The 20,996-nt window shown below is 47.4% G+C and overlaps 3 protein-coding genes and 1 long non-coding RNA gene across 5 annotated transcripts in view; 1 reads left to right on the forward strand and 3 right to left on the reverse strand.

Annotated features, from left to right (window-relative positions):
- Positions 1 to 2,156: 2,156 nt before the first annotated feature.
- Positions 2,157 to 2,879, forward strand: LOC103189256 (noggin-1-like). The gene has a single exon (XM_007909592.2). It carries the CDS (start codon positions 2,157 to 2,159, stop codon positions 2,877 to 2,879), a length of 723 nt encoding a protein of 240 aa, XP_007907783.1.
- Positions 2,880 to 4,386: 1,507 nt separating this feature from the next.
- Positions 4,387 to 6,267, reverse strand: LOC103189249. The gene is made up of 2 exons (XR_489051.2): positions 6,038 to 6,267; positions 4,387 to 4,605 (listed from the first exon to the last, which is right to left on the reverse strand). It is a non-coding gene; the product is annotated as an uncharacterized LOC103189249 (long non-coding RNA).
- A 2,544-nt stretch (positions 6,268 to 8,811) lies between these two features.
- LOC103189251 (galanin receptor 2b) lies at positions 8,812 to 16,560 on the reverse strand. Of its 2 annotated transcripts, none has more exons than XM_007909584.2 (4): positions 16,422 to 16,560; positions 13,011 to 13,199; positions 11,807 to 12,173; positions 8,812 to 10,089 (listed from the first exon to the last, which is right to left on the reverse strand). In XM_007909584.2, the coding sequence occupies exons 3-4, from the start codon at positions 12,151 to 12,153 to the stop codon at positions 9,327 to 9,329; spliced, it is 1,110 nt and encodes a 369-aa protein (XP_007907775.1). In that variant the 5' UTR covers positions 12,154 to 12,173; positions 13,011 to 13,199; positions 16,422 to 16,560; the 3' UTR covers positions 8,812 to 9,326. The 2 variants fall into 2 exon arrangements, with proteins under 2 accessions (XP_007907775.1, XP_007907774.1); XM_007909583.2 differs by having other exon boundaries at positions 11,807 to 12,204.
- Positions 16,561 to 16,606: 46 nt separating this feature from the next.
- The window catches only part of LOC103189247 (meiosis inhibitor protein 1), a 31,065-nt gene continuing 26,675 nt past the window's right edge, over positions 16,607 to 20,996 (reverse strand). The window contains exons 34-37 of the mRNA XM_042344930.1: positions 20,428 to 20,531; positions 19,595 to 19,726; positions 18,886 to 18,998; positions 16,607 to 17,624 (exon numbers count right to left, since the gene is read on the reverse strand). Coding sequence (XP_042200864.1) covers positions 17,564 to 17,624; positions 18,886 to 18,998; positions 19,595 to 19,726; positions 20,428 to 20,531 — 410 coding nt within the window. The 3' untranslated portion in view covers positions 16,607 to 17,563. The remainder of the gene's footprint in view (positions 17,625 to 18,885; positions 18,999 to 19,594; positions 19,727 to 20,427; positions 20,532 to 20,996) is intronic.

Here is a 20,996-nt window from a genome sequence, read left to right on the forward strand (position 1 = left end):
TTGCAGTGTATTCCGTGAAGCGCTTTGAGACGTCTCGAACACGTGACGACGATTGTTGTTGTTGGCTCTGTTTCTGACTCGTTTGGTGATTAAAACTAAAAAAAAAAGCAAGGAATTATTATTGTTATTTAGTGATCAGCCGAACAGGCAATTTGCTGTGGATTGTGGCAACGTGAGTCGTGAAGGGTGTGTGGGTGTGGGTGGCGGTGAGGGAGAGCTCGCTCCCCCCCCCCCCCACCCACACCCCCACCCTTCGCGAGGACCTGGGGGTTACAGTGGGAGGAATGTCAGTCTCGCCCCTGGAGCCAGCCGAACGGGAGTCGGTCGGTAGTGGCTGTCCTGATAACTCGGCCGGAATATTTTCATTCCTCCCGTCCCAAGGATTCCCGCGGCAGGAATTTCCAGGATAAGATAGGATAGTGGCCGCTCAGGAATGTTTGCAGGAATGCGTTCGGGCTCCGAGCTCGGGCTGAGGGAGCCAACTCGACAAAGAGGCTGGCGTTAGTGGGACTTTATAAACCACCAAGACACTGGGCCAGAAATTCACCCGATTTCGTGGCCTTAACAATCCGTACGTTGTCGGAGCGCCATCCAGGGCGTCCCAAAGCGAGGAGAACCTGTAGCTCAGTGGTTAGAGCGCTCGCCTCACAAGGGAGAGGACCCGGGTTCGATTCCCTGGGCGGGATGGGGCGAAACCTTAAGGCAAGTTTCCTAACTCCTCACACACACACACACACACACTGTCGTTTACCGAGCACACGACAGATCGCTTTCCGGTGGTAACAATCCTTTAAAAAGTTAAGAATAACAGTTTGGTCGCCCGATCCACGGCTGTTTGCGGGGACACGTTTCACCCACAAAATACAGTCGGCTTCGCAGGGTACCCTGTGAAGCGCTCAGCGACATGATAAGTCTCGATACGGAATGCAAATATTATTAACGCGGTGAACGCTCCGAATTAAACAGAATAAAAAAACTCCCGTCACAAGAACAGGACCAGAGTCTCGGCGGACACGGCCGAGACACTCTGCTGTGTGTCTCAGACGGCGGTTTGATTACGGTTGTGAAGAGTGATTCCTGCTGAAGCAAAGCACTTTGAGATATTTCGGTGCCAGTAGGCGCTATGTCAAGGTCCTGTGTATAAAGGGAAAGGAAAATCAGAGACAGCTGCTGTCTCCGCCCTTGGAGAGCTGCTGCTCGCACTGGGCTGTGCCAGGAGCTTTGAGATGAGCTCAGTTGGAAGTCAATGTGACCCAACATTGCGAGTGGTGTTCAGACTCACGCACGAGGACACGCGTGTGCGTTCAATGCGTGCGCGCGTGTGTGTGTGTGGCTGTGTGCGAATTGGTGGCTACGTTCGCCCGCAAACACACGCAGTCACTTCACCCCGCTTCGCAGTGAATCCCACGCAAAGTCCTCCCCTGCGTGAAAAGCGCCGGTTTGACTGCAAAAAATTGCAATGGTTTAAATCAATCGAAAAACTAATTAATCGATCAACTAATTGATATACCAAAAAAAAAAGACTCGATCCTCGGCTGTCTGTGGGGGAACGCCGCTGTGCGCAGTCGGCTGCCGCGTTTCGCCCACAAAATACACAGTCAATTCACTTTACAGTGTATCCCGTGAAGCGCTTCGAGACGCCTCGAAGAACGCGATAAGGCGCCGGGTCAAACGCAAGGATTATTATTAATAACATCGAGGTTGAATGGGTGGAAATCTTTACCACGATTTTACGGTATCTGAAAACAACCCCCGAAAGTAACCTTCGAAGCGGGTGGGGGGTGGGGGGGCTGAGAGCAGTAAAAATTCCCGGCCCCCCCACCCACCCCAAACCCCTCACCCTCTCACAACCCCCACGCTTTGGAGTGAAAGCCTTCTGTGTGTGTGTGTGCAATTGAGTGAAAGATCGCTCCCATGACTTGTTATGTCTGGACAGTTCCACCTGCAGCGAGGGAGGCAGGTGGTGGTGGGTTCAGGGGAAATGGTGGTGAGGGGGGAGGAAGGGGGGGAGGGTGGAGTCAAGGATGGGGCGACAACATGTTGGGGGAGAGGGAGTGGGCTGGGTTTAAAAGCAGGGCGTACGTAGGAGCCAGGCTCACACAGACACACACACACACACACGCACGCCCTGGGCTGGAGCATTGCTCCCACCCACCATGTCCTGGCCGGCTGTGCTCTGCTGCCTGTCCTTGCTTGCCTGGTACCCTCCTGCCCGCTCCCTCCGGATCCGGCCGGGGAGGAAGGGGAGTGCGACCCCAAAGCCGGTGGCCGAGGTGGAGAGCGCCTGGATCCGCATGCGAGCCTCGAGTGCCGTGCGCCCCTACTCGCTCTCCCTCAACAAGGACCATTACCACTACTTCCCGGGAGCCCAGCACCTGAACCCGCGGCGTTTGCAGAAGCTCCTGGGCTCTAACTTCGACCCCTTCTGGATGGCGGTGGACCCTCCTGACGGGGCCGGGCGGGGGAACGAGTCTCACGCTGACCTGGTCTCGCGCAGCCCGCGCCTGACCGAGCCGGCCAACAGGTACCAGAAGAAACTCCGACACGAGGCGGAGAGGCTGGGCTTGGGCGCGGGGGGCGACGGAGGCAAGGAGGCGTTGGCGCGGTGGCTGGTCAAGGTGGCCTCCTGCCCGCTCACCTCTGCCTGGAAGGACCTGGGCCCCGTATTCTGGCCACGTTGGGTGAGGCACACGGACTGCGACCGGGCAAAACGTGGCTGTTCCTGGCCCATGGGAATGACATGCCAACGCGATCGCTGGACCCACATCAACCTGTTGGTGTGGCATTGCCTGGCGGCCAGGCCAGCCGTGGGCAAGCACTGTACCTGGCGTCAGATCCCTTACCCCGTAGTCACCGGCTGCAAATGCTCGTGCCAGTAAAACAGCAATATTAATAATGGTCATAATAATAATAATAATAATCCTTGGCGTTCGACACCGCGCCTCATCACGTCTTCGAAGCGCTTCACAGGATCCACCGTAAAGTGAATTGATTCGTGTATTTTGTGGGCGAAAGGCGGCCACGATATTATTGCGCTCTTAGTAGATTTCTATTTTGGAAATAATGTCTCGGGATAGATAACAGTATATAGTTTTGGGACACGGCCCGGGCGAGCTAGCCAGCGAGGGTAATAATAAAAAGGATACCCTTGAATTTGATGTATTTGAGACTTCACAGAGCTCCAAGACACTGCCCCACACGAAGGACGCCGTACAAATGCAAGTTGCTGCTGCTGTTGTTCTTGTTATTGAGCAAAATACGTTGTAATAAGCAAAATGTTAAACTTGCGGTTTAAATACCATACATACTCAGGAACTGTACTGTAACAAGTCAGTCGCACTATTTAAGACTATTAAAGCAGCATCGAATGTAACCTGTTCTGCGGTCTTTACTCAAAGGTTTTAAAAAAATATACACAGTAATAATAATCCTTGTATTTGATACCTCCAGGACGTCGCGAAGTGCTTCACAGGATATACTGTAAAGTAAATTAACCGTGTGTTTTGTGGACGAAAAGCGGCAGCCAATTGTACACAGCCGCGTCCCACGCGCACAGTCACGGACTTGAGCGGCCAAATTATTGTTACTATTTTATTTTGGGAGGGATGAGCTCCCCCCGGAAAGCGATGCGTCAATCGGCTCACATCCGGGTTCCGTAAACAGAGACGTGTGTGTGTGTGTGTGTGCGCGTGTGTGTGGAGTAAAGTTTCGCCCTGCCCGGGAATCGAACCCGTGTCTTCTTGCTTGCGAGGCGCCCGCCCTAAACGTAGTCCTGTGAAGCACTTTGAGACGTCCGGGTGATGTCTGATATCCATTGCAAGCATTATTATTCATTATTATTCATTATTATTCATTATTATTCATTATTATTCATTATTATTCCCCGAACTATGGCTGTTGCTGTGTTTCACCACAAGGTGAGGTGCACGAGCTTTATATATCCAGCCTCAAAGGACAGTCAGTCAGAAGCTCACAGGATCAGTTTGGATGAAAACCCTTTGGCCCATTTGATCTCATCCTTCCATCCTCCTGACCTCCCAAACCCGGCATCGTGAATGACTTTTGTTTTGTAGGCAATTTTCACGCAGCAACGCTTTTGCAAACAGCCACTTAGCGAGTGACCGGTTTTATTTCGGTGGTTTGGGGGGGGTGGGTGGGGGGAATTGTCGGCCAGGAACACAGCGAGAAAGAAACTCCCTTCTTTGTGTTTCATGGGCGAAACGCGGCGGCCGATTGCGCACAGCCGTGTCCCACAAACACTCGCAGATTGAGTGACCAAATGATTATCATTTTAATTAAAAAAAAACACGGAGGGATGATTACGCTCTGGGAAAGCGATCCGCCAATCCACTTCAAGGCTGAAGCGCTCCCAACCTTTTTTTTCCTCTCTCTCTCTTCCTCTCAGCCTGTCTCGTCAGCAGGTTAAACTTTCCCGATGCGTGTCTCTCTCTCTCTCTCTGACGGATAACAAGGCAAGCAGGTCACGACGAAGATGAAGATCGACAGCACGAGGAAGGAGAATATGTGTTCCATCCGTTTCTCTGAAGCCATCAAACATCACCAGTGGCTGTCACAAGTCACGGACTGTTAAACTCTCCCTATACCCTAAGGAAACATGGGGAAAGCTTATTAAACTACTGACCTTTTTCACTGCCATTGATTTATCTCTCCACATAGTCTTTCTGGGCGAGATGGTTCAATTAGTATTGAAGTAAGTATCTCTGTGCTGTTCCCTCCATGCTCCCTAATCCCTGGCCAGGCTTGTCAGATGTCACCAGGAGATTGCGCTATCTCTTTCCACAGTAATCCTTGCATTTTATGCAGCACCTTATCAAGTTTTCGAGACCTCTCAAAGCGCTTGACAGGATACACTGAAATGAATTGACTCTTCATTTTTGACCAAACCCGGCAGCCTATTGCACACTGTGCTGTGTCCCACAAACAGTCGTGAATCGAGTAACCAAATTATTATTTTTTTTGAGGGATTGTTATCCCCGGAAAGCCATCCACCAATCGATTAACAACTGGGTTTGGACTTAACGCTAGGTAAACCGAGGTGTGTGGAATAAGGAAACTTGCCTGAGGTTTCGGCCCGACCTGCCCGGGTCCTCTCGCTGGAGAAGCGACATCTAGCGGATTACCAATGGCTTCCGTGCGCCCCACTATTCCACCAGTTTATTAGCTCTTAGTGAATCTTTCAATCGCAACGCCTTATCAGTTGGGGCTTTGGCTTGCGGGGTTAACGGGAGCTGAGTGGGATGATTCCGTCCACAGTGACCGGTCTGCCCTCCCAGGTCCTGCCTGGCTGGGCTGTGCCGGCATTTTTGGTCACTGGGTGTCTGACCCGCGCGGAAACCCATCGCCGTGCTTAAGAGTCTCCAAAACAGACCACAAGTACCGCCTACGGGTGGAAATTGTGCGTTTGTAATGGAGCACACACTCACCCTCACTCTCCCTGGACTGAAACGCACAACTGCTAACCTAACCCCGGAGACAGCTGATGCAGGTCGGAGAGAGAGAGAGAAAGCGGTGAGCAACGTAATACTCTCGTGCGAATCGCTCAGTGATCTGGGTTAGCTTTAACACTCGGGCGACGAGTTACTCTGTCAAAAAAATTTCACCAATTTTGGCTCGAAAGGGCTCTGTGAGAATGACACCCGAGTTACGTTACAGATAACCACTCAGCACTTCAGATAGAAAAACACGGCACCGGGTCGCAGGATGGAGCTTCTGTTGACGTCATGTCTCAGCGAGGCCCTGACTTGGGCTGGGTCACATCCCGGGCTATCCCCATGGCGACCAGCACCGAGGTTAACCCCCCTCTCTCCCCACCCCCTCCCACGCGCAGCGCTGGAGAATCCCCTCACGCAGGTAGAGCGTCCTGGAGCGCTTGAGAGTGGGGAAGCTGACCGGTCGACGAGGAAGGTCTTCACTGGCGAACTCAAGACCGGGGAGGAAAGGGGCCTGACGGAGGGATAGAGGGAGAGTGTTCCAGTGTTTCGGGGCGTTGCGGCTGAAAGCTTTACCCTTGTCTCACCCAAGCTATGGCTGAGCTGGGAGCGTGTGGACAGACAGCTTCACCCTGTAGCCGTGGGTTGGTCCGCGCCAATGGATCCATCACCATTCTTCTGAATTCTGAGCGAAAGCGAGTGTTCAACCTTTTCCAGCATCCGATTCCGAAACCGCGCCACTTGTGACCTGCTCTGGAATGGCTCGGGGAAACACTGAAGCGAGGAACAGACAGACTCAAAAACTTTTCCCCCTCCGCCCCCCGCGCCCCCCCACCCCCCACACCCTTTCCTTCGATTGCACCATCAGTTATCCTGTGGGTTTACCTGTCGGTCCGCAATCCTGCGGGAACTCCACGATACTCTAATGATGCGTTGGCGTCAGAGCCTTCAAATAATCCGGCTCGTCTACTTAAATTCATCACAGGCGTAAAATTGCTTGGCCGCTGGAAACAAATCACATCCAATTTCAACGGCGCTTCCCACTTTGCTGTCACCCGGTTTCATTTCGAATAATTACTAAATGTGCAAAGAGGGGAAGGTTAGGAGTCATTTTTTTTGGTTTCACACGGAGAGATATTAGGAGGTGGAATGTCCTGACGCGAGGTGGCGGCGGTGGGCAAAATGCCACAATAGCTTTCAAAAACAAACCAGACAGATATGTGAAAATGACTCATTTGTTGGGGGAAACGGCAGATAAATGGGACTGAATGGTTCTCTCTTTCAAAGAGCTGGCTATGACTGTAGCTTAATCATGATATAACATAATAATAATCCTTGCATTTATACAGCGCCTTATCCCGTCTTCGAGCCGTCTTCAAAGCGTTTCATGGAATATACTGTGAAGTGAATTTACTGTATATTTTGTGGGCGAAACGCAGTTGCCAAACGTGGACAGCAATGACCCACGAACAGTCGTGTATCTTCTAAAGAGTTGGCACAGACACTATAGCGCAGTGGTTAGCTGGAATCTAACCAGCTAAAACCATTAGCTTGCCTTCGCTAGCACTGTTGGTCTCTGACCAACGCTCTCTGCCAGCTATTATGTGATATGCCTGCCCGCTTGCTATAATTAGCTGGATGTTAAAGAGGAAAAAATACCACAGCTACGGGACTTCCAAATCCCTGGGAGCTAGAGATAATGTGGGCGTTTAAGTAGCTTATTTGAGTCAGACGAGGAGAGTGGAGTGGAGCAAGTCGGCAGTTTCGAAATGAAAAGCATCAATCAGCGCGAGAGATTAGTGTTCCATCTCCTCACAGAGAAAGGCGTGCGAGTGCACACAGCCTTCCAAGGCAGCTGACACCGACTCCATTACAGCTACATCAACGGCAAGCTATGCGAACCGAGGGGATGAGGAAGGAGGGGGTCAGGCAGAGGGATTGAGGGAGAGCGTTCCAGAGTTTCGGAGCATAGTGGCTGATGGTGGAACAGAGGGCATGGGGGACAAATAGGAGGCCGGAACGGGTCGAACGGAGGCAGCGGGCAATGGGTTGTAGAGTAGGTCGGAGAGATACATAGACACAGAAACAGGAGTAGGCTATTCAGCCCCTTGAGCCTACTCCACCATTTTATAAGATCATGGTTGACCTGTACCTCAAGTCCAGTTATTCAACCTTAATACTTTGACCTAACAAATACTTATCGACCTCCATCTTGAAGGTAGGGAGCTGCCAGGGCGTGAAGGGATCTGCAGACAAAATCGATCCTGAAAGCGTATGTTACTGCGAAAAAGACACAGGTATACATTCTCCTCTCGCATTCCCCGATTGCTCAGACAGCACCCCTGCACCCCTCGCCCAAACACTGAAGCACGTTAGAAATCACAGCCACGGTCATCACTTTTATTTCCCTTGTTAAGTTTCCGATGGCTTTGAAAAGCTCCCTTTGTAGCTAGCACACTTATAAACACCCAGCAAAACAGCAAGACATCATTGACTCTCAACTTCGAAAGCCTAACAAGACCTTTTTGAAGGCAACAGTCACGGGGAGATGGGGGAGATGGAGGGGGCGGTGGGGGTGGGGGGGACAGAGGTTAGGTTGCATGCTCACATCAACAGATTATGAATAGCAGAAGAAGCAACAGCAAACTGGGCTGGATTTCAAACAGTGATCGCAGCAACACAGGATCAAAGCAAGAGAGAAAGATTGCGACATTCAGTTCATAATGATTCTGACAATATAGGCCACCTCCTCTTCATATTACTCCATAATTTTACCACCAATACCACCCCCCACCTCAAGTATCTAGCCATCTCGCTCTTAAATCACTGCAGAGTCACCTCCTCTCTATCTCTCTCTCCTCCCCCCCCCACCACCCCTTCTGCCCTCCCCATCTTCAGGATGAAATGGGTCTAGATTTACTCTTTTTGGGAAAAGTCGTTGAAATTGGCCTCCGAAAGTGGCTCATGGAGCCCTCAAGAAGCCCCCCCACCACCCCACTTGTCTAGATAAGTCCATGTTCGATCAAATGGGTAGCATGTTTCCGGGTTTTTCTTGAATGAATACATTTTTCCTGATCCGTGGTGTGAACCAAGAAATATTCGATCAAGGACATTTATTTTGTCGGCCGACCAAATAGGCTGATGGGTTGTGGATCTTCCATTGCTTTGTTCGTAAAGGAACACAGTTGAACATAACAAGTAGCAGCACTCCAAGGACTGAGCAGGGAGAGCACTGAAGGAAAAGGGTTAGATAGAGCGTCCCACTCCTTCTTAAAGTGCCGTACAACAACAACAACTTTACACGGGTACAGCCTTTCACGTCAGGAGGATGTCCCAAGGCGCTGGACACGGGGCGGCCGGAATCGGGGAGAGTGGAGGGGTGAGGAAGGAGGCTGATCGAAGGCACGGTTGGGGTCAACAGTCACAGCTGGCAGCAGGACAAGAAGCCAATGACAATTACGCGATGGTGAGAAGGGGCGGTGGTTTGGCAGCCAATTAAGGCAGGAGAGGTCAGCGACTAGGATGAACGCTTTGGATAATTCCCTTCCTCTTGAATTCTACAATGGCCCTGATGGGATCCATCAAAGTCCACAGGGTCCACAGCACAAGACTTTTCAGTCTCTTGGATCAAAAGACCAGCTGTTCGGTTCTGTTATTTCTGACGGTTGTTTGTTCGCAAGTGTAGCTGCACGATATCAGAGATAATATATTATTAACAAGAGGCCCAGTTTATTCACTCCAAAGAGTAACTCTTGAGACAGAGTAGCTAGGATCCTTCTGGAACTCTCCAGCCTGGCTCTGGCTCACTCGCCCGTTTGCCATGACCGGACAAAGGAAAAAGATCTGCTGGCAATTTCATCAGCTCTGTGGCTCGATCTAGGGACAGCGTGGGACGTGCTGTCTCAGGGAACGTCTCTGTTGACCCGGCCCCGTCTCGTCTTCTGTCCCGCCCGTCCGCAGGATCTTACAGTTCTCCTCGTTGATCTGTGAAACCTCAGTGTTGGTGGGGAAGAATCCCACATTGGCCACATGGACAACATGGACCTTGTTGTTGACTGCTTTGCTCTTCTTCTTGAGCAGGCAGGCGAACACCTGCTTGAAACGCTTGCGGAAATGCTTGGAAATCAGCGCGTACACAATGGGGTTGAGGCAGGAGTTGGCGTAGGACATGCAGTGGGCCACGATCCTGAAGACATAGGTGGCTTTGATGAAGGGAAAGTGTCCGAACCAGAACCACATGATGATCAGGTGGTGGGGCAGCCAACAGAGGCAGAAGAGAGCGGCCACGATAATAATCATCTTGGTCACCTTGCGCTTCGCTTTCTTCGACTCCGAGATGGTCTCGATGGGGTCCACCGAGGTCCACAGGAACTTGATGGTCCTGGCGTAAGCCAGGCTCAGGATGGCCATGGGTATCAGGTAGCCGAACACGAAGGACGAAATGTCCATGATCTTCCTACGCCGGTCCTCCCAGATGGGCATGCAGATGGGGACGCCGTTATAGTGGACGATTTGGTAGTAGCTCAGGTAAGGCCCGGCAAAGATGATCGAGAGGGCCCAGATCACCGCGATAGCACCCGCCGCATTCCGTGCCGTGCGGAGATCACGAGACTTCAGCGGGTATCTGATCGCCAGGTATCTGGGGACAATAATAATAATAATACTAATCCTTGCATTTGACCCAGCTCCTTATCATGTCTTCGAGGCATCTCAAAGCGCTTCACGGGATACGCTGTAAAATGAATTGTGTTTTGTGGGCAAAACACGGCAACCAATTCCTCACAGGGACATCCCACAAATAATCATGGATTGAACGACCAAATTAGTATTATTTTTGAGGGAACCGGCAATCGACTAACAACCGCTTCCTACTTAGGCCTGCGTATGGAGTAAGAAACTTGCCTATGGATTTGTCCCACCTGGAAATCAAACCCGGGCTCTCTCGCTTGCGAGGCAAATGCTCTAACCACTAGGCTACAGGACTTGCCTATGGATTTGTCCCACCTGGAAATCAAACCCGGGCTCTCTCGCTTGCGAGGCAAATGCTCTAACCACTAGGCTACAGGACTCCACAATGTTAATAATAAGAGGATATGGAGCAAAGTTTGTTTTGATTAGAGGTTATGTAAATGTGACCCTGGGATTGTCTACGTCTTAGCTCATTGACATTCAATGCTTTGGGTTGCGGAGAATAAATAATAATAATAATAATCCTTACATTTGATATAGCACTTTTCACGTCGGGAGGACGTCCCAAAGCGCTTCACAGAACACACTGTAAAGTGAATTGACTGTATATTTGGGGCGAACGCGGCAGCCAATTGCGCACAGCAATGTCCCACAAACAGTCGTAGATTGAAAATGACCAATTTATTATTGTTTTTGGTTTTGGAGGGATTATTATTAGGCTCTGTGTGGAGTAAGGAAACTTGCTCAAGGTTTCACCCTGACCTGCCGGGGATTGAGCTCAGGTCTCTCACTTGCAAAGCGAGTGCTCTAACTACTGAGCTACTGGACTCCACAATAAGTCCACAAATAATGAGGGGGCTGGACCATGTATCTATCTCTCTATTCCTTGGTTAATGATAAAGCTCCTTTCTGAATATTAGTCGTTTCATCCTTTGAAGGTCGTCTCTTCAAAGCCCAGCGAGATGTGCTGGCAAGACATCTACACGTATATAAGCTTGAAGCAACCTTCACTGTATTATTTATGAAGTCTCTATTGACTGCATCTGCTGTACTTATTGATTGTCTCTCCGGCCATCAAAAGATTGCTAACATCGTGCTATCATTTATGAACATACGTGAGGTGAAGGCGTGATTTGCCTGGCACCAGGGGAATGTTTTTCCTACAAAGCTTTGGGCTAGTGTGGTAGAGTGGATTAATTACTCCAACTCAACTTGATTATAAATAATAATATTAATAATAATTGCATTTGATAGAACTCCTTATCACTTTGTTGAGACATTTCAAAGCACTTCACAATATACTGTAAAGTTGGATTGATCGTGTATTTTCTGGGCAAAGTGCGGAGGCCAATTGCGCACAAACCCGGATAATAAATAATTTTCAGCCACGAGCCATACAGTCTCACTTCACTTTAGAGCACATCCAGTGAAGGGCTTTGAGACATCTTAATGATGTGATAAGGCACTTTATTAAAGGCGAGTTTTTTTTTAAAAAAGGATTATCACCCCTGGAAAGCAATCCACCAATCGACTAACAACCGAGTTCCTTAATTACTGCTAAGTAAGCAGAGGCGTGTGTCTAGGCAAGTTTCCTGACTACTAATGTCTCGCCCTGTCCTCTCGCTTGCGAGGCGAGTGCTCTAGCCACTATGCCACAGGACACTTACCTGTCCACAGACACAGCAGCTAAGGTCAGGCTGCTGGCGTACATGGTGAGGTATATGAAGAAGTGGACGACTTTGCACATGAATGAGCCGAACACCCATCCATCCAGTGTGTAGATGGTAGCTTGAAAGGGCACGCAGAAGATGATGAAGAACAGGTCGGCGATGCTGAGGTTTAAGATGAAGAGGTTGGTGGTGCTGTAGCTCATCTGCCCGTTCCTCAGCAAAACGGCCAGGACTAAACCGTTCCCCACTGTCCCGAGCAGGAAGATCAGGGAGAAGATGACCGGGACAGTGATGCTTCCTGGCTTAAACTCCGGATTTTCTGAGACACTCCAGTCGTCTGACATCTTCGCGGCTGGCTGTTGGGCTTTGCGGGTTAGTAAGAGGTGAGTAAAATTCTGGGGAAGTAAAACATTCAGTGCTTCTCTCTGAAAAATTGAAAAGGACTCCGCGCGCACAAACACCCTCTCCCACACACGCACATCCTCCCTCACTCACCCACCCACCCACCCACCCGTACACACTCCCTCACTCTCCCACACATACACAAGCACTCCCTCAGGTACACACACACTCTCCCTCACACATATGCTCCCTCACCCACCCACATACACACACATACACACACAAACACACCACCCACCCCCCTCCCCCACACAGCACAACTACCTATCTACCTGTCCATCTCTGTGTAAATTCTGTAAATACTCGTGGCTCGGCTAGTTTATCCATCAAAAAGCCAACACTAGTTCTCTCTACAAACAACCACATAGATATATAAATACACACACAACACATGATTCATAAACACAGGCACATACTGAACATATGTATGCGTGCATACATACATAAATACATTCATAAACACACACAAATATGTATATATATATACACATACACAAGTATCTTTACAATATATTCTATGAAGCACTTTGAGACGTCTCAACTATGTGATAAGGCGCTGTATCAAATGTAAGAATTATTGTCAATCAAGTACATACATGAATACACAGACATACTTACAAATATACATACAATAGAGGTAAACACAAAGCCACATATAATTAAAGTATATGCAATGTAAATTCACAGCATTTGAATTCTATCGTAAGAATTCGATAACAAAGAGGTGCGACATGTCCCTTTCAAAAGCCTCTCCGCATAATCATTGCAACTTAAGAGCCGGTGTAAGAGCGAAACTTACGTTCAGTTGTTCACGAGGAAATATTAACGCGGTGGGTAACTGCCGTGAGTTATAATCAACGAGCCCTTCGAACAGAAATGCCAGCTTCTAACCTCCTCATACATTCCAGCATTGCTCACAGTCTCTTAAACGCTGTGTGGTATGCTCCCTCACTTGTGCCTTCACACTGCTTGTCTAGCGTAGACAGAGCTTCAGGATGCCAGTGGAATAAAAAAAAGGCAGATTTTAAACCCTTTCAATGCTGCAATGCATCACTGATCTCTAACGCTGCCCTCGGGAGCAATACAGGTTTTAATGAGGTTTGCCGTGAGCCCCGTGCAATTGTTCTGTGAGGCTTTTTATGAAATTTATTTACTCTGCGCTCTTAGCAACCAGCCCTCGCTTTCTGACACAGTGACTGTGTGATCGAACGAAGCATCTCGCACGCGAATGCTGTCAAGCGTAGTGACCTGTGCCTTTGTAGGAAACGCGGCAACCAATTTTTTTCCGCACAGCAAGCGGCCATGAAAGTGAATAGTTAATTAACCGGCAGAACAGTTGAAGGTAATAATACTAATAATAATCCTTGCATTTGATACGGCGCCTTATCATCTCGTCTCAAAGCGCTTCACGGGATATAGTGTAAAGTGGAGTGACTGAGTATTTTGTGGGCGAGACACGGCAGGAAGCTGCTCACAGCAGAGTCCCTCAAATAGCCATGGAGTGAGTGAATAGAGCGGTGCAGTGAAACAGAGGGGATCAGGAAGGGGGTCAAGGCTTATGTGGACACAGGCTCGAACTAATTGGACCAAATGTCCTGTCTCTGTGCTGTAATGTTCTATGTAGTGCCATGGCTGGGCACAAATTAACTGCCCCCAAAAAGTAATCAAAGAGGAATTAGACAAAACTAGTGCAGCAAGGTGCCAGGCAAATTATTTATATTGTGTAGTAAGGTGCCAGCCAAATGATTTATTCTGTAGGAAATTGGCCTTAGATCAGATCCCCACTGCTTCTGATAGTGTGGCCTGCGGCCAGAAAACAATATTATATGATCAATGAGAATGGGAATGAAATTGATGTATTAGTTATGGGCTGGTTATGGGCAGAGAACCAAGCAGTCTTACTCACAGTGTGTGAAACAAGAATGGATGGATCTCATCCGTGCATTGAGTGTAGCAGGGAAATAAATAACGCAATCCTTCTACAATACTGCCAAATGGCCACAAATACGACAATTGTGGGGTAACCCATTGCTGTGATAAATTAGAATAGTAACCGTTGCATTTGATATAGCGCCGAACCACGTAGCTGAGATGGACGTCTCAAAGCACTTCACAGAATACACTCACTGTGAAATGGATTGACTGTATTTCTTTTGGCCAAATGCGGCAGCCAATTGCGCACACCAGTGTCCCGCGCACAGTCATGCATTGAGTGACAAAATTATAATTTTTCTATTTATTTGAAGGGATTATTACCCTGTAAAGCAATTCCCCAATCATCTAACAACCAGGTTCCTACTTACTGCCAGTTAAATAGAGGCGTGTGGAGTAAAGAAACTTTACCAAATTGCCTTCTCCTGTCCTTGGGTGCATTTGAACATGGTTTGCCCATGGGTTAAGGCCAACGAAACCGTAGTTTGGACACCAATATTTGGGAGTTTCATTGCACCAAATATTCTCTGCGTGATGGCTACTTGTGCCTGTGCTTGTTGTAGGCGGATTTCTTTCTTCAATGTGTTTTGATCCACCGCAGCAACAATAGTATTAATATTTAAAGAGTCGTGATGTTTGGAAGTTTACCCGTTTGCGATTGGAATCCTGCAGTGCGGGGTGAGTATTCTGTCCACAGCCTTGATTTCCGCATGGTTGTTGAGCTTATAAATTATGGTAGAGCAACATTAATTCGATGAAGCTCTGCAAAACAGACTCTGTGATTTCCAGCAGTTTGAACTGAAACAAAAGTGGAGGCTGGCTGGCACACGCATTAGATGATTTGCTGCTAATACCATTTTTATGGAATAAGCTCGTGGGTTCTTACAAAATCTTAAAAGCGCAGCAGGAGGTCATTCGGCCTATTGTGCTTGTGTCGGCTCTTTGAAAGAACTACCAACTAGTCCCACTATCCCCCCCCCTCCCCCCCCCCCGCTCTTACCCCACAGCCCTCAATTTTTTTCCTTTTTAAGTACCTATCCAATTCTTTTTTGAAAGCGCTTTGAGACGTCTCGAAGATGTGATAAGGCGCTATATCAAACTCAAGGATTATTATATTATCGAATCTGCTTCCAACATGCATTCCTGAACAACAACAAAATTACATTTGTATAGCGCCTTTCACGTCGGGAGGATGTCCCGAGTCCATAACAAGTCTCTGGTTNAAAAATGTCTCCTCTGGTTCTTTTGCCCGAAGGGTTGCATTCTCATTGATTTACCCGCTACCCTCAATGCATGGATGAGATCCATGGCATTTTATTTTAACACACTGACCTTATATTGACAGCCAAATAGCATTTTAGCTTTGACTGGCGCACCAACAAGAGTAATTAAGTTCTAAAGGACTGAAGTCAATAGTGGAAAATTGCCTCCAATTCTCGAACATCAATAGTAATGTTATTATTCCTTGAGTAGTTACAAGCTCGGGGATATGGTGATTAGGATAGATTTAAGAACAAACAGTTTCTGTTTGCTTTCCACTGTTTTGTTCATTAGTTCTAATCTCACCAGTGTTTAAGTGCAGTTCTGTTCCACAGTTCTCACAACTTGAGTTTTCCTGCAGGAAATGAGAACTGGCACTTCGCACTGACTTTCTTCAAACAAGCAATGACAATAGATCTCAGACCAGCGATTCCCACCTGGAAAGCTTTCAGAATGCCTGGCGGCTTGAAGGAACAAATTGTATTGTACTGTGCTGGACAATAAATGAGTTGGACACAGTAAACAAATCCTTATTTCAACTCCCCCTACCCCACATTTCTATCCATTGTGTCTCACTTTCAAAGCCCTCCACTGCCTTGCTCCTCCCTACCTCTGTGACCTACTAGCCAATATTGGCCTGTCCACCTAAACATGGCGATTTAACATCTAGTTTAACATCTCCTGCCTCTCTCTGGCTCATCATTACTGGGTCACCTGTATATCCAACAAGATTCAGCCTGTAAATCTGGAACTGCCTCCTCCAAAAGGCTGTGGATTATGGCTGGATCCATTCCCTTTTTCAAGACTGAGGTGGACAGATCAGGCAATATTAAGGGATATGGGGTAAAGGCGGGTAATTGGACTTGAGGTACAGATCAACCACGATCTTATAGAATGGCGGAACAGGCTCAAGGGGCTGAATGGCCTCCTCCTATTTCTATGTACCAACTAAAAGCTCAATTGATAATCAATTTAGACGCTGTGCTGCTATATAAGTGCATGTTGGCGTTAAACTCACCCAACAAGACCGACGCTTTTGAATCCAGGTCGCTCTGAGATACAAACTCACTCTTATGATTTGCAGTCAAGTGCACTAGCTTGATGATGAGTTCATCGTCTATTCTGTCAGGTTAGCAGAATCGATTTATCTTCTGGCTTGGCCTCTGAAATCTGAGTAAGCGAGCTTAAAAAAAAGCAAATCAGGAAAGTAATTGCTGAACAATTGCTCCAGTCTGTTTATTGCTCCCCAGTCACCGAAGTGCACTTTATGTTTTTTTTGTAACGACATTGGAAGACAAAGACAAGTATATCTCATTTTCAGAGACAGAACACACAAGCATCAATACATTTTTGACAGGGTTTGCAATATTAGGCACTGGTTGCTTCAGAATTTAAATGACAGTAACAACGTGTATTTTACACAGCGCCCCTCAAGCAGGGCAGTGTCCCAGAGCGCTTGATGGTGGCGGAGCACAACACCGAGCCGGGGGGTGGTGACCGTAGGCACAGTTGCAGAGGAAGTTCTTCAGGCATGACTTGAAGATGGGGAAGGAGGTGGCAAGGTGGAGGGATAGAGGAAGAGTTTCGAGGCGTCGTGGCTGAAAGTGGTGGAATGGAAGGCACAAAACTACAGCTAAGGAGGGGAAATTTCAGCCCACTGAGTTTACAAACTGCACAGCACCAAGACAGGCTATCACCACCAACTCATTTGTGATTGTGTTTATATGCCACATGAGCTCCACCCAGCAGTTCTCCTTTGTTTGAGACTCCTCTCACACTCATCTTCAACTAGACAGGAATGTGTGCGCGATCTGCTCCCAGGCTTCTGCTCCCAGTTGCTTAATCAGACATCAAAAGGTGTCTAGGAAGCCAAAGGCCTTGGTTGAGCACTTCAATCATTACCTCTCCATTATGCCTCATGTTCATATCGATCAGACACAGGCACATCAGAGGATAAACCAAACCAAATATGATCAGTAGCAGAATCTTCACTTTCCTCAATCAAATGAGATTTGTACCATTTTTATGCAAGATGAATCAGTTTATTCATCCTTAAAGCAAGCGCAATAATGCTCTGTGGGGAGCTGTGGGAGCTCATGTTGTAGAAACAAGATTAGTTTTAGTCTCTTAACAAGAGAAAACGATTTAAGTTCTTTCATTCTATCTCCTGGTTGCAACCGATGAGATGTCTGACAGGCACACGGCTAGCCCGCCAAAAAATCTATAGCACTTGGTTAAAGAAAATAACTAGATTAATTAATTACGACACACAACTCAGTTCAGACATGTGACAAAATATCCTCCGGGCTTCGATCCAACCGTGGCTGCTTCAAAAGGTTCACTGCATAAGAATCCTTGTATTTGACATAGCGCCTTATCACATCTTCTAGAAGTCTCATTGACTGTATATTTTGTGGGCGAAACGCGGCAGCCAGCAGTGTCCCAGGAGTCGTGGATTGCATGACCAATTTTTTTGTAAAAAAAAGGAATTATTACCCCAGGAAAGCAATCCGCCAGTCGACTAATGACCGGGTTCCTACTTACTGCTCGGTATCAGAGGCGTGTGGAGTAAGCAAACCTGAGATCAGCTAATTCAACAGAGTAGAATGGCAAACTGGGACCTGATGCTGTCTTGACGAGCACCTTTCTGCCCTTTCCTTTCCCGCATAGTGCATTGAACAGCATTCAAGTAGAAAGTTCACTCCCCCCACCCACCTCCGTAGCTCAGGAATACTGATGCCAATTGGAGCATTTTCTATACTGCACCTGTCAAGTCTGTCGTTTGTTTCAAGACAATTAAGAGAGATTTTTTGCTAGAAAATAGTATCTTGGGATACAGTATATAGTTTGGGACACTGCATGTAAAGTGACTGGCAGGATGGTGGGAGACAAACTAGCAAATTCTTATGTTCTCGCGTTCAACTGAGCACAAAGCGGAGACTGCACTTGGCTTCAGGCGTCAGCGCCACAAAGCAGAACAATTCTCACGCAAGTTTTTCAATAGAACATAAAACCCCGTACACACCCGCATAGGGTATTTTGCAGGCTTTCCAATGCTGTTTAAAGATAAAGCCACTTAACAGTTGTGAAGCAGGGCCAGATGTAGTTCTGCTCACGAGCCACAATTTGTGGTGTCACCAGGATATTTGTTAAAAGCAGACGAAAGGAACACTTTATTGCCTGTTTAACATGATGCTTCGGATGGCAGGAATTACGAATGATTAAAAATGTAAGGATTATTATTAATACTATAACTTTCTTTTCTCCATCCACTCCTCAGTGCTTCAATCTCGACTATAGTTCCTCAGGCTAAGGCATCGCTTTCAGACCTCTCGCAAGTCTGTCAGGACAAGGGACATAGAACGGATTCACTGCCAAGTACAATCCTGCCTCTCACACACACTTTCTGACAGGGATCATTAGATCAACTGCTATTAGATCTTGACAAGCTGATAAGAGCATACAGATCGAGTAAAGGATACACAATTTTCCTGGTGTCTGGTGGAAACGAGGACCTGCTTTGCAGCTTCTCCAGTAAGGAGCCAGTAATGGCCTTGACTTTCTGATCCAGGCAGGAGGCTTTGCCGCTCTGCAACTAACACAGCAGTTGAGCAACTTGTTTTTTACAATATAAGTGACGGGAGAAAATTCAAATGTATAGCCTTACGCTTATCCCACTGTGCAAAGTTATACGCAGTTGTAACAGTATTTGTGGGGAGATAAAATGGCAACAGGACACAAACATTGATTAACACTTCTTGAGTCACCGCATGCTCACGGAAGGCTGACTCACTTTACCAGACAGCTTTCCACTTGATTCTGCGTCATCGGGTTGGAATTTTAGTGATCCAACAAACATCAGGAGGAGCTCACTTCTCTTGTTGGATAGTGTCACGGTATCTTTAACATCCACCCAAACCAACCCAGCAGCAAGACCTCAGCGTTAATGTTTTATTTGACAAACACCAAGTCTGGCATGGAAGTGCTGTCCACTATTGCGCTGGCGTCTTTCTAAATGAACCAACTTGAGTTATTTGATAAGTGCAGTTGACAACAGTTGACCCGTATTCTCAACAGAAGCTGCCACTGCGAGGGGAACAGAGAATTTAGCATTGTTCTGTGAAGTGCTTTGAGACGTCTCAACAACGTGGTAAGACAATTGTCAAATGCTGAAAGAATTATTATTATTACTTGGTTCAGGAAGAGGATCAAAGCCTCAGCTGTGGCACTGCTCAATTCCTCCACCTTCAGGTTTCCTGCCATCTGTAGGACATGGCTCACGTCCGACTCTGAAATAATATTCTTGCTGCAATATTTCAGAAACTGTGTAAATAAAAACAAATGTAAACCACAAACACCAGCTGAGGNAAAAACACCTTCACTGTGTGCTATGTCCAACCACACAAAATGGTTTCATGAGGATGACTGAGCTGTCTTTCAAGATCACAAAGCCACTGTAGATAATAGATTGTTACAAGAACGCAGCAACAAATAGGGCACAGATTTAAGATAACACCTTGCATTTATACAGCGTCACTCACACAGGGTAAGTCCCAGAGCGCTTGACAGTGGCGGAACACGACACTGAGCCGGGGGAGTGAGGAGGTGACCGAAGGTCTTCAGGAGGGACCTGAGGTTGGGGAAGGAAGGAGCAAGATGAAGGGATAGAGAGAGAGAGTGTTCCGGAGATAAGATAATCACAAAAAGAATCAGAGGAGAGGTTAGAAAACATTGCTTCTCTGCCACAAATCCTTGATGGAATGGAGTTTGTGAATTCTTTTAAAAGTGAGTTAGATAGATGCTCACCAAGAGGGAATATTAAACTATATGGGCAGCAAAACAGCAGAGTGGGATTAGAGTCAGTGGAGAAACACACTGGGCAGACTTTATCGGCTACTTTGCCTGTACTATAACGATGCTATAACTGTGACAGTAGACCCCGCATCACATATTATATCTAACTATTCCCTTGTTCAGTGTTCACATCAATGGAAATTGGAGAAGCGAGTGTTAATATTGCTTACCAAAGTAAGGAGTCTAAGAAACCCGGCATTGATGCAATTCTCAGAAGAGCTCAACATAGTGAATATCAGGAACCGACTCCAGGGCTGAGAGACCAAGTGGGAAGCTATAAATACAAAGTAAATTGTTAAATGAACTCGTAATTAGTCTATAAATATCAGACTCCAGCAGTTACCCAAACACACACTCTGGGCTCCCGCAAGCCTTGGCTCTTCCCAACCTATGCCTAATATTTTACGGAATTAGGTAAGCAGGATGTGTTCCTTGAGGGAAAGAGAGCGAGAGAGAGAGAGCGAGAGCATTCCATTACAAGAATCTATCTCTGCGATTTTCATGTGCCTGGGAATCTCATACTCTTAAGCACGGTGTTGCAGACACCCGGCTGACCATGAAAAAGATCTTATACATAGCACAAAGGACTGTAAGTAGCTAGTCTTTTACCTCTTGTAAACTGTAAGTCTAAATGTCTACATATGATACATGAATCCCTGCTTTAGAGTAGCCAACAGCATCTGGTTGAAGGAGGCATACAGCCAAATTGCTGAAGGAAATTTCCTGCTAAATATGACCT

Source organism: Callorhinchus milii, unplaced genomic scaffold, assembly GCF_018977255.1.
Source record: "Callorhinchus milii isolate IMCB2004 unplaced genomic scaffold, IMCB_Cmil_1.0 Scaffold31, whole genome shotgun sequence".
Classification (NCBI taxonomy): domain Eukaryota; kingdom Metazoa; phylum Chordata; class Chondrichthyes; order Chimaeriformes; family Callorhinchidae; genus Callorhinchus; species Callorhinchus milii.

Excerpts from the sequence above, each read along its gene's own strand:
- LOC103189256 (XM_007909592.2), top strand. The coding sequence starts at position 2,157 with ATGTCCTGGCCGGCTGTGCTCTGCTGCCTGTCCTTGCTTGCCTGGTAC.
- LOC103189251 (XM_007909584.2), bottom strand. The coding sequence starts at position 12,153 with ATGTCAGACGACTGGAGTGTCTCAGAAAATCCGGAGTTTAAGCCAGGA. Across the intron at positions 10,090-11,806 it reads GCTGCTGTGTCTGTGGACAG|ATACCTGGCGATCAGATACC; the intron begins GTAAGTGTCCTG and ends TATTGTCCCCAG.